Here is a 13,781-nt window from a genome sequence, read left to right on the forward strand (position 1 = left end):
GAAATGGCTCTTCTGGGATTTATTCTTTAATTCATTTTCTTTCGGCTTAGTCCCTTTATTAATCAGGGGTCACCACAGTGGAATGAAGTGCCAATTTATCCAGCACATGTTTTACGCTGCGGATGCCCTTCCAGCTGCAACCTATCACTGGGAAACATCCAAACACACTCATTGACACTCGTATACTACGGTACAGTTAACCAGCAATCATCTTGCTGTGAGGTGATTGTGCTACCCACTGCACCACAGTACTTTATACATTACAGGGTTCAACGCTAAGGATTTTTTCTACTGGGCCGATTGGGCCAGTGGTTAAGGTTTTTACTTGCCCTGCCAAAATTTTCACTGGCCCCACCAAAAAAAAAAAAAAAAGGTTAATAGCTATTTCTTAGCCACATATTTTAAAAAATGTTGCAAAATAATGTCTATGAATCGAGAATTTAAACATTTAAAAAATGTTAATAATTTTATTGCAATTCTAAATTTTTTTTCTAAAAATGGCTTGCCAAACCTGTTTTTTTTTTTTTTGTTCTTTTTTTCAGTTTCTTAATGTTGTACCCATGTAATTGTCTGCTTCCAAGACTTTAGAAACTGACATTTTCTTTTAGCCTCATAGTTAGATGTTGCCATCTTTTCGCTGTACTTGTTGTTACCGTGTTACAAAAAAAATAGCATGCTCACCGTTACTGGCCGATAGGGGCCAGTAACAATCCTGTCTACTGTCCCGAGCGTCTTTCACGCTGGCCCCGGGCCATCGGGCAGTCCTTATTGTTGAGCCCTGCATTAAGTAATACATCACTAATGCAATAAGTGAAATGTACTGCACACTGTATATAGGTTAATATAGAACAAATTTGGTGAATATGATGAAATTCTGAATATATTGTTCCATTACATAAAAAAAAAATGCATTTCATTTAAATATTTTAAATGGATAACTTAATGATTATTTAAAACAGGGATGCTCAAACTCAGTCCTGGAGAGCTGGTTTCCTGCATATTTTAGTTCCAACCACAATTAAACACACCTCAACCAGCTAATCAAGCTTTTTCTAGGTATACAGTGGTCCCTCACCATAACGCCGTTCATATTTTGCAGATTTTCTTTTGTGCAATTTGACATGCTTTTTTTTGTACAGCACATTTTGTTCCGCATCCTGATTGGCTGTAGACCACTGTCAATCAATCTCCTCTGTTCCCTGTAAAGTACAGAATGCAGAATTTGCCAAACTGACATAAATCTTTGACCAGTAGCAGCGTGAAGCTGTGGTCACATGGAACTTTTTTCTACTTCCATTCATACGCACGGGAATGCATCAGACCGGATACGCAAGCTTGTGCGACGTTTCGCTGTTCGCTGCATTGGAAAGTTCATGCTTGGTGAACTCTGACCTGCGAAATCGCATTACATAATTGCGTTAGACCAATCGAAGATCAAAACATGACCTCTCTGGACAGAAATTTAATTCATGGAACATCTAATAATCTTGCTTAATCCCACCCCTTTCCGCAGCGACGTACAACAGAATTTGGCACAAACAAACTGTAGTGTAACCGCAGCATAACTCTGAAGTAGGGCTGCTCGATTATGGGAAAAATCATAATCACGATTATTTTTTGTCATAATTCTAATCAACTGATAATCGTTTTGAATAATCGTGAAGTTAAAATTATTCGTCCTCCTGTGAATTTAATTATATGTATAAATATTTCCCAAATGATGTTTAACAGAGTTTTTTTTTTTTTACAGTATTTCCTATATTTTTTTCTTCTGGAAAAAGCCTTATTTGTTTTATTTCAGCTAGAAAAAAAAACAGGTTTGAATATTTTGAAACCTATTTTAATAGCTAGATATTATTAGCCCCTTTAAGCAATATATATGTTTTATCGTCTGCAGAAGAAACTACTGTTATACAATGGCTTGTCTATTAACCCTAATTAAGCCTTTGAATGTCACTTTGGCTGAATACTAGTATCTTGAAAAATGTCTAGTAAAATATAATGTGCTGTCATCATAGCAAAGATAAAAGAAATCAGCTATTAGAAATGTGTTATTAAATCTGTTGTTTAAACTGTGCTTTAAGCATCTTCACTGTATTTTTGATTTTATTATTGATTAATAATAAAAAACAGTTGGCAGCAGCAGGAATATCGCACGTTTTAACTTTAAGAATAGTGCGGCTGTGATATGGTTTCTCTTCCACGTGTCTTTTGATTCTCAACTTGTTAGTTTAATACACAAATGAGAGTTAATATGGATAATCACTAAACACCGCACTCTGACACAAATGTCCATGTACTTGACCATTAAAGCGCTCACATTAAGATCGCGTTAGATGTGTGCTACTTGCGCTACCTGTCCGAGGCTAAGCACGGCGCGCTTACACACAACAGCACGTGCTCTTTTGCGCTGTTAAAAACATGAATGATGCGCATCCCGTGCTGCAAAAGTTACATTTCAGCACATGCTTTTAGTCATTTTCACATGGAACTGAGCTTTGCAGAGGCAAAGAGTTTCCATACGTGTACAACTGGAAAGGTGGCGCTACGTGATAAAATAATCGTTTATCTTGATTAAGGGTTTTTCATAATCGTTAAAAGCCAAAATCGAAATCGGATTTTTGATTAATTGCACAGCCCTACTCTGAAGTGCTGTACTGTTTGCAAGTTTTTTTCCCCAACAAACCCCACAATGTCGACAAAATGTTCTGCACCCATGGTAACACCCAAAAGACAGAAGAAGATGCTAACAATTGCACAAAAAGTTGGACTTCTGGACATGCGGAATGAAGGTAGAAGTTACACGAGTGTTTAAACGAGAGAAAAGTGTAAAATTGTTAATGCCTGTCTGAGAAAATAGTGTAGTGAGGGGTTTTACAGCCTTAAAACATAATGCAAATAATAAAGCGGACTACTTCACATATTTCACCTATTGCGGCCTATTTCAATGTAATAGAAACATCCAGGCAGGTGTGTTGAAGGAAGTTGGAGTTAAACCTTTTGGCACCCTTGATTTAGATCATAAACATTACCTCAGTACTGTATATGTACAGGATGTTTAATATGGTAAAATGTAATATGCTAACCTTTCCATACTTGCAGTGGGGAATATTCTTTCTGCAAACAATTTTTTTCATATGGATCTTTGAAGCTGTTTTGATACTGAATATTTGTGATGTAGACTTTGCAAACCATACTTTGTAGACCAGGCTTTATAGACTACAAGACAATGTTTTAAAATGAATATTAGTAAAGTAGAGAAGGGTATTGAATTTGCATCATTGTGAAATTAAGGAGCCTTACTTGAAAGGCAAAAACAATTTATTACAATAAGCAAAAAGCAGATCATAGTTAAATTGATTCCTCACCTACTTTGCAGGACTAAAAGTCCATTAATATTGGAGGGCAAAAATGTCCCCTGTAGATCTAGTGATATTCTGTAGGGGTGACAGTGCTCAGTCTGAGAACACTTTAAGCCACTGCAGTAGGAGTGTCTGTATTGAACAGAGAGAGAGAGCATGGACTAGCAGCTACCGCATGAGCGTTCATGACTGGCATGATGAAAACCACTTTCTCTGACACACACACACACACACACACACACACACACTGAGAGAGAGAGATTGTTACTTGTATCCATGGCAACAGTGCACCATAGAAGCAGTGCCATATTGGTGCAGTTGAGCCTGCTGAGATATTTGTGGTGTGGTAGTGGAGCACTGCTGCTCATGATGTTCTTCAGCGAGGCCTTCAAGTTTGGCTATAGTCGCATGCGTTATCCTCCACATTCTAAAATGAATGTTGCATGCGAATACTGCCACAGTGAGATTACCATCCTGATGCTGTTTGGGGACGAGGCCTGAAGAAAGTGTGATATGGTTTCGGGATAGTGTCTTTCTCCCTCATTCCTAACCTCTTGGCCTTGTCTGTCACTCCCCTGATGCGCTGATTGCTATGCAGCTCTGAACTTGCCTTTGGCTCTTTATCCCGACCCCAGCTGTATCCGTGGAGACCAGCTGTCAGCCCAGTCAATTCCCCTCTTCCTCCTGACAGACCGCATCGCCCTTCGGACGCAAACCTGGAGATTGGAGGAAGGCCAGAGATCTGCACACAGACTGAGGCGGAGATGGATACAAATGAAGACAGACGGATAAGCAGACATGCACATGCAGATGGATGTGTCCTGGCGGAGGTGATATGTTACCCAAACAGAACAGACGTAAACTCTCTTTGGCTCAGTCACCTTCTTTTCGCCCGATTTTGACGTCTGTGTTGTACCTGACAGAGACATATTCAAATGTAGAGAATATCCTGTAGGATTTTTAGAAGAGCAAACTTTTAAAAGTCAGCCACTGATGTGCTGCAGTAATACTTTTTTTTTAAAGCTCAACCCTACCTCAGACATTTTAATTTATCAAGCCCTTTTAAAGTTTGTGACCACAACTTGCAGTAATTCACGATGACAACAAAACTTTAACTTAATTTTTAAAGAGGTTGAATTACAAATGAGCATATATTGATTGATGTTTCCTTATTCTCGAGCATGATTTTTCTGTTTTATTTCTATAAATAAAATGTATATGAATTTGACCCAGAATTAAATATATGACATTGAAGACTTTTAGAAGCTGAATAAAATCAAACAGATTTACACTGAACACCACACTGTGGGTCATTCTTCACCTTCAGGAAGTTTTGCGTGCTTGAATTATCCATGAAATCCAAAAACGACAATATATCTATGTACTGAAATAGTGTGTGATGGAGATGTTTTTTCCCTGCTTCACACTATGGCACTTGTCATAAGCTATATTTCCATCGAATGTGAATTAATTTTATGCGCAAAACTGGAATATCACCCAAAAGACGTGCGAATAAAGCACAGTTTCCGTTCAACGAGTCAAAGAGAACAAAATCGACACTTCCTGATTAACTAGCGCCAAATATCAACAGTAAAAATGAAATTTGCTGCAGTAGAAGCTGCTCAAATCTCAATCTCAAAATAAACTGCACCTCAGAAGATGATGCCGACATGCAATGCACATGTGGTGGTGTGTGAAAGCGTCAGATGCGGAGCACAGATGCTCTTGACAATTCTAATAATAATTAATAATATAATAAGACTTGCAGTGAAATGGTTGAGGTGTTTTAGAATGACAAACAACATTTCAGATGTTTTACTATGTGTTCAGCCTGCTGGTTTGTCCATTCACACGCATTTTGATCACATGATCTCTTCTAACAAAATCACATTTTTTTTTTCAGTTTGTGCCTCTTTTCTTACTTAATAAAAAGTTTATCCAGTTCAGTTATGTGCATATGCTTTTAATGCGCATTTTTAAAATGTATGCACATCATGCCGTTTCCATCAACCGATTAAAAACATATATATATTTTTTTCTTTTATTTATTAATTTATTTTAAATTATTTATTTATTTTTTTAACATTTTTTTATGTGCATATGCAAAATGCCAAGGATGTGACCCATCAAGTCAGTAAAGGACCACACACACACATCTCCTCTGAGTGCGCGCACACGCAGTAAACTCCTAGAGACACACACACCCGTTATCATCAGCGAACACACGTTAAAAAACGTTCTATTTGTGGAAAAAAGTTTGAATTTATTTATTTATTTTTTCCCCATGTGCTAAATATTTAGCAGTGTTGGCGTATCCATTATGGCATAATTCATTAAAATAGAAATAACATTCCATTCATTATAAGTTGATTTAAAAAGCACCTAAATTGTTTTACATTTTTAGTGATTTTTTTATTTATTTATTATTATTTGTATTTTATATTTTATTTATTTTTTATTGTTTGCATTTATTATTTTTATCTACTTTTTCCATGTTGATTAAAAATATATTTACTAATAATATAAAAAATTAAATATAAACATTATTTTCCATTCATATATTAACAAAATCTTTAGCAATGTTTGCTTGTCCTTTACTGCATATGATTCATTAAAATAAAAGTAAAACTACTTAAAGCACCTAAATAGTTTTGCATTTTGTGTTTTTATTTATTTTTCAGTTGAATAAAAGACCCATTTCCATTCATACATTTCATCATTGAAGATTTCTTAAAAATAAGGTAAAAATCTTGCCTCGTTCTCGTGAACAGAATCTCATGTCTCGTCTCGTGGAGTAAGCGTCTCGTCACACCCCTACAAAATACCCAATAAAATAGGTGGATAGAAACAGCTATAGTATTTCTGAGCAAGCCACATCGCTTTCCTTTTTGTACAGCATATCAGCACTTCAATCTTAAATATTTGCTTCAGTATTCCGTCACGTGCACCTGCGACATGTATGTCTGCCACTCCATCCCTGTAGCGTGTCTAGAGTGGGTAGTGGTCTGACAGATGTTGATGGCATCTGCATACTGAGCCCGATTGCTGCACTGCCGCTCTGGTCTTGACGTCCAAGGTTAAGACAATCACCGGCAGGTGGGTGTGATTGAGCCTAATGGACTGCAATTGACATGATTAGCGTCTCTCACCTCTGCTGAGGTGTTACTGGATTGATTTTAATAGCCTCTCCTGGCAAAGTGTCGATGGAGGAATCTGTTTGGCATTCATGCATGTTCCGTTAAAGCTTCAGCTTGACCTTCTTGCTGTTAGACCCCATGCCACCCATTCACTTATTTCTCCATCCATTACATACTTTTCTTTGAAGTCCACAAATGTACCTACCTGTTGTTGTTTTTTTATTGCGAGGTAGTCCTTGTAATCTTGTTCTCTCTTTAGTGTGTGAAAACCATATAAAAGATGATGGTGATTATTGATTTGAAATGATCATGAAATAATAACTTTACAGTTTTGAAAAGTCGATGTTTTAAAACTGCCAAAATTTTTGCCTACAGTATTTGTAAAATTTTTTTTTTTTACATTTCTTTTTATTTTTTAGGACAACAGTATCTCCAGTAGAAAAGATATCCAAAGATGCAGTTTTGAAATGTAAAGAAATCAGTGTTTTTTACACCTAATAAAGACAGCATAAGTCAATAATTGATTTGAATTATTTAGCCTGACATGTTTACTGCTCCAGTATATAATAAATGTTTCTCAAAATAAAATATGTATTGTGAAAATATTGTGTTCAAAGGAAAAAAAGGTTGTTTTTTTTTCTCTGACATTTAAAACATGTTATTTTAAAGCAGTAAGCATAATGCCGTGAAACCGTGATATTTTTATCCAAAGTTATCATACTGTCAGAATCATATACCAACCCATGCCTACCTTACATATTTTAATTTAGAACTTAAAAAGTAAAAAACCTATGCCACTAATTTACATGAATATAACAATAAAACAATTGTTGGAAAATATAAATTTTATGTTTGAAATATTTTTCCTTAATTAGACTGATTTGACAAATAAATGTGTTTTATTTTTCTCATCTCCAATTCTAGCTTGAAAGCGATACGGTTTTCTTACCAACTGTTACTGGGTAAAACCCTTAACCTTGATCTGATGCTGAGTTCAGACTGCATGATTTTTTTTTAAGTATTATTTTTGTATTCATTTATTTTCCAAAATGTATTTATTTATTTATTAATTTAAATTTTTTTTAGTAGCTGCCCTGATTTGGACTCGCAGGTTTTAAGAAATTGCTGACAAATGCCTGAAATCACAGGCAAATCAGTGCTCATTTACATGAGTAACAATCACACAGTATGAACTATCAAAAACGCGATCTGAAAGAATCGCAGATAAGTCACTGACACCCGTGAGATATTTTTAATTCTAAATATCTGGAGCTGTCTGCAATTGTAAATCATTTAGTGTGAAAAGTGTTGAAAATGCCAATGAAAGCATCATCCACTAGTATGGGTATAGGCAGGTCAGCGGGGGGGTTGGGGGAGAAGTTGAGGGCATCTTTTCAGTCTATCTGGACCAAAGAAATGGAGGAAAAACTAGTCTAAATTTGGCAGGAACACTTCTTTGACGTGTCATCTGAGCAATACCACAACCGGGTCGAAAAAAGATGTAGAATAATTTTTTTTTTTCACTTTAGAAGTGAGGTAAGCAAAGTAAATTTTCTGCCCCACTAAAGTTTTTTTTTTCTCATTATGTAGGCTAGTTAATAACAAAAGATATATAATGTGACCTCGCATTGTTTCCATGTCACTTCTCGTGTGTTTGGTTGTGAGACGTAGTTTGTGGACCGAGGCAGTTGTCGGCGATTCTTTTTATTGTAAAGTCATGGAGTGTGAATCCCCCGGTCTGCAATCCATCTTGCAGTGGAAACACAGCAGCTATGAAATGCTACCTCAGATAGTCATGCAGTATGAAAACGTCTGTAACGTAACTACTTAAAAAAATCATGCAGTCTGAACTTGGCATAAACTGTATATATCGATCTAGAATCATAATTTAAAGAGCCCATATTATGGGTTTTTGAAAATTCCCCTCCATGTAGTGTGTAACACAGCTCTAAGTGAAGCGAAGTATCCAGCTAAGGCTTAAATCTGTAAGAATACAGTGTTTAAAACGGTTGATTCATCTATAAAAGAGTCGACTCATAGTGCTTCAAACGAGTCGCCTTGATACCAACTCATTAGGTGTTTCGCCATGACGTACGAACGAAACCAAGTTATTCACGTGCACGCGCAAACCCGGGAGATTTCAAACCTGAGGCCCCGCCCTCTGACGCAGAAACCCAGACACACACACACACACCCACAAACACACGCACACCCACAAACACACGCACACAAACATGCCGGTCGATTGAAGTCACACTGCAGATGGATATATTGAGTCTCTACCCAAAGATGAAACCTCAGCATTATAACCAAGCAGTTGGAAACTTCTGGAAGCTACATGCTACAAAGAATACTTCATCTGAGTTTGTTAAAGGAAGGATCAGTAAAGAGTAACTGATGGACGTCAGGATGGGTTTCTTCCATTTCTCAAGTGTAAGTACGTGCGGTTAAAGTTGTTGCCTCGTTTACTCTAGCTTGCAAATGTATTTAGTTGTGATTTGTTACTTGTAACCGCGTGTACTGTATCAGGTTAACTGGATATTTTATCTTATCGCGTGCAAAGTCACGTTAAAAACGCGACGCGTGCTGTTTGTTTATGGAGCTCCGTGCTAGAGTTCTGCTCCCGCGATTTATTCGGAAATTTATTCCCGCGCCGCAGAAATCTGGCGCGGGGACAGCCGCGGGAATAAATTTCCGAATAAATCGCGGGAGCGGTCGGTAACGGGTTTAATTTGGGACGGGAGCGGGCTGTCTAGCAATATCACGGATATTGCTATGCGAATTAGAAAGAGAGAGTCTGCGTGGTGCTTGTGTGTGTGTTAGTGCGCACGCGCGCGTATGAGAGAGAGAGAGAGAGCGAACGAACGAACTGGACTGTATACTGGGTGATTTTTGGTTGTGTTCTCCGCTCTAGCGGGACCGGGCGCGGCGGGCAGAAAACGGAGCGGGTTCTCAGGCTAAAACCTGGCGGGTGCGGGCGGAAGCGGGAGCGTTGTCATCCGGAGGTGTGTGTGTGTGTGTTTTTGTGTGTGTGTGGTATGGCCAGTACACGACTGTCTCCTTCGTTCGGTTATCCGTGGCACTATCCACTCGCCATAGTGTGGCAGCTAAAATCCACGTCTATACTATCGAGCGTGTATGAACTGTGATTACTTTTTAAATTGCTGATTAGCTATTGGCCATTTCCCTCTCTGACTGAAGGCAGTCGACCAATCGCGACAGACTGTCATCGGTCCAATCAGCGCAGATTAGCTTCGCGCTAAGGAGGGGTTTGGGAACAAATGAATCACTGGACGATTCATACAGGAGTCGCTGGGATAATTAGGTAAAAATAAATGCAGATTATAATGAAAGTGTTTTTTTGACCTTGCATGCATATTAGACTGTTGTTGGAGACTCTTACAACCAGGATATGACCCTATTTCATGTATAATATGGGCTCTTTAAAGAATATCTGTGCTTTTTTTTGTTTGACAATTTTAATTGTTATTTTATATTACCAAAAATTCAACCATTTGCTCACAATTGGAACTTTAAATGTACTTTAAAAGTAGAGCATGTTGTAGGATAACAATGGCTATCATTGACATTGATGGATGATCTTTCATTGAAGGCTGATATGATGGATGACCGATTGCGGTGACCTAATAAACAGTGTTATTTATAATACAAGCGGGTGAACCAGCTAATGTTGTTAATTATGGCAATAAGTCCTTTTAATTAGACAGGTGCAATAAACGAGTAGAAAAGACCAGAAAATTGAGTTGAGGGGGCGCTGCACAGCCTATTATTAATATTGTTTTTTGTTACATTTTCAGAATGATTTATTTATTAGTGCCTTGAATAAGGACGTCTCTGCATTTTGGCAGTTCCGTTTTGCTCATCCTGATTTGTATGAATAGGACTTCTCAGCACTGAAGGTTATACAGAGTCTGCCTCGACTGACAATCCAGTCCTCTGAAGGCTCTCCTGCTTTCTCTGCCAATTGTTGGACTAGCCTTGTTTGGAATAGCAACAGAGGACTTCAGCGAATGATGGCATTCATTCCAAGGGGAACATGATTAGTAATGCGTCAAGAATAGGATTAGTCATATCAAACGGTACTTGCACAAGAGCTATATATGCTTTTCTATTTTAAAACGAATCTCTAGATGCATAGCCACACACTGTTTCTCTGTTCTGTGATAGCCCTCATGTGTTTCCCTTTTGAGGAAACATGCAGGTCAAATATGCACTGAAGTTACTGCTGTGTATCAACAAACTCCCAATTAACCTAGTTGGCATAGTAGCCAAATTTTTGTGAAGTTTCTTTCTGTTTGACTGACTGAGAATTTAGTTAGAGGGGCTATGTTTGCTTGTGCTTGCGCTTGGCTCGGGAACCCAGTCCCCTGCCAGTTCTCGAATCGGTGACATCTCTCATGCTGTTTGGCTTCATGTAGTGTGCAGTGTCTGTGGCCAACACATCTTGGTGTTTTATTTATCGGTAGGGCTAGGATGGATAGACTATTTGTGTTTCAAAGAGAATCTGAGAATCTGTAGTCTTTTCTTTCTTATTGATCACGTATAACAAAAGCAGCAGCAAATGACAAATTATCAGATTGCTTTGGCTAAAGTTTAATTTACAAGATTATTACTTGTTAGTTTCAAACTTTTTGGTCATTTTGCTTCGTCTATTGTTGTCCAATGCATTGTTTTTCTGTCTAAATCTTTCATTCATTCATTTTCCTATGGGTTAGTCCCTTTATTCATCAGGGGTCGCCACAGCAGAATGAACCGCCAACTCATCCAGCATATGTTTTACACTGCGGATGCCCTTCCAGCTGCAACCCAGTACTAAGAAACAAACCTTTTCATTTTAACATTTAAAAAATAGATATTTTCTTGATGAATATTAAGTTTAAATGGATATGTTTGTTTGACATTTTACTTTTATTCAGAAAAAAAACATTAAAATTATCTAAAGTATTAACTTTTCTTTTTTAAAATGACTATTTAAGTGGTTTTATTTCTAATGAGATGCCTGCCTGCCAAATGAAGGTGCTTTTAATAGGTTTTAATTTATTCAGAGACCATTGCATTGAAGCACTGATGCTACATCAGATGTTGTTACTATGGCTGTTTTAATGAGCCCAGCCATTTGCATGCATTTGACAGTGTGAAAGAAACCTCAGTGCTGACTTTACTCTGCCATTTTACACAATGCAGCGTCTTTGCTTGCAATGTCCTTCAGATGGATTCTGAATGCACTAGAATTTCCAGATACCATGGGTTACATTGGCCAAGTTATATAAAAAGCAAACCCACAGTTGGCTTAATTACTGGCGAGTCAAGGTGTCATGAGATAAAACATGAATGTATTAAAAAATTAACTATGTTGCCTTGCATTGTAAATGATTAATTATGCTTATTTACCCAGAGTGCTAATGCAGTAAATCATTTCACCATTTTTCATCTTGATCTAGCAGAAAACATTTTACATACAGGACTGTGAAACTGTGATGGTTTTGCATGTTACTGAATTTCAGGTATAAATGATCTATTTGAAACATTTTAAGCACATGGTACAAGTTCAGTTTAAGTTTATTTGTAATTGTTTCAAAGCAGCTTTACAAAAGGTGCACATTATTGCATTACAATCAGGTAATAGATGATGTCTGTGTGTACATGTTTAAAGGTTCAGGACACCCTTGAGTACTTTTTTTGAGATTTTAACAGATTTGTGTTGAGCATCATTAAGGACAATGTTCATACCTGTCAGCTTTAATTGGGGAAAATTGGATAATTTTTTTTGAGCTTTTGTCAGCTAACTTAATCTACGCAGTTTAAAATAATTTTTTGGGTGGAATCAAAAAACGTAGCACGAATCTGCTAGTAGAGTGATGACGTCAGTTTCTTATTATTATTCATAGCTGAGTTTTCTTATCCTATGAGAAGACTCTGCTTCTTAATTATTCATGAGAGCACGTGGTTTCTGTCTGTGGTGAATTTTGATGACAGACCAGAGACCCGCCAGCAGCCTTGCATGACATCCTGTATTTAGTCATTCATGAAGGCTTGTATCCGTTTGTTTCCATGACCTACGAGATTTTTTGCATGGTTTTCCCCGTGATTCTGTCAGAGCTGATACAGCAAAGCTATTGGTTTGTACATGCAAGCATTTTTGCTGTGAGATCTGTACAATAATTGGAAAATTGAGAACTTTGTCTTTTATCAGTTGAGTTTGTTACCATTCAGATACATCATATGCAAAGACAGCAGCATGGATAGATGTTTAAAATCCTCAAGATCGCCAGCAGGGGTAATGGCTGGAATAGATAGGGAAACGGATCTGCTGTACTTCTATCCACTGCATTCAGACCCGGGGATTCAGGAGGAGAGAAGTCCCCCTCATTTAGTGTATATAAACATGATTATCTTTATAATGATCTAACAAAATGTGGTTATATAGGATATGAAATCATGAATAGCTTATCGTAGATGTCACAGCATTAAATTACTTAATGTTTATTTCTTTACATTTTAACTTTGTAAACTCATAAAATCGTGGGTCTCCTTACATTTTGTGTCTGAATTTTTATTTATTTTTCATTTTTTGAAAGCTTGAGGTGGTGAGCCAACTGACAAAAGCCCTTCTTTTTTCCCTTCTCTTCCGGCCACAGCCATTTCTTCCTCTGCTCACAGCGCTCCACGTCCATATTAGAGCAGTTTTTGAAATAATTCTGAGGTAGACTTGAACTGAAAGAGTGGGTTTCATGACCATTTAAATTGTATTTGTGTATTAAGTGTATGCTTTGTCTCTTTATCTATTTGTATGAGTTGTCCTGGAAGTTGCATCAACATGTATACTTCATACAAATACTGTCACATAGTTTATATTGGCATGCACTGATTCAAGTCAGATGAACACACCTATTAAATGTGATAAGGGTTTGATTTGGCCAGAGAAAAGCATAGGTTTTGTGGAATTGGTGAATAAATAATTTTATTTTTACAACCATGCGTTTAAATGGCTTTAGGCCTGATCCATATATCTCTGTTTTGACTTTTTTAATATGGTGTTTGGCATAAAATATTTGCTGTAACTGCTCGGATATATCAAAGTGTATAGTGATTGATCTCTATAACTCCACTTTCTCTTGTTCTTCATCTTGACTGGAGGCGGTCAGCTCTCCATCCGTTGGTTGAGGTGGGCCAGACCTCTGGCTGGCCATGCGATGGTTGGGTGTGTTGATCTCATTAGTATACCTGAACTCAATCCTTCCCGTTGACCTCCGCTCTAATG

The 13,781-nt window shown here is 37.4% G+C and overlaps 1 protein-coding gene and 1 long non-coding RNA gene across 11 annotated transcripts in view; one reads left to right on the forward strand and one right to left on the reverse strand.

Moving 5' to 3' along the window:
- Positions 1 to 13,781, reverse strand: part of LOC137496713 (uncharacterized) — a 473,958-nt gene that overhangs the window by 147,502 nt on the left and 312,675 nt on the right. The window lies entirely within an intron of this gene.
- The window catches only part of diaph3 (diaphanous-related formin 3), a 478,885-nt gene that overhangs the window by 11,605 nt on the left and 453,499 nt on the right, over positions 1 to 13,781 (forward strand). Inside the window, exon 2 of one of the 10 annotated variants that reach the window (XM_087272225.1) lies at positions 4,054 to 4,192. Within the exon in view, the coding sequence (XP_087128351.1) occupies positions 4,054 to 4,192 (139 nt within the window). 10 annotated transcript variants of the gene reach the window in all.

Source organism: Danio rerio, chromosome 11 (assembly GCF_052040795.2).
Source record: "Danio rerio strain M-AB ecotype USA chromosome 11, GRCz13ab, whole genome shotgun sequence".
In the NCBI taxonomy this organism is placed as follows: domain Eukaryota; kingdom Metazoa; phylum Chordata; class Actinopteri; order Cypriniformes; family Danionidae; genus Danio; species Danio rerio.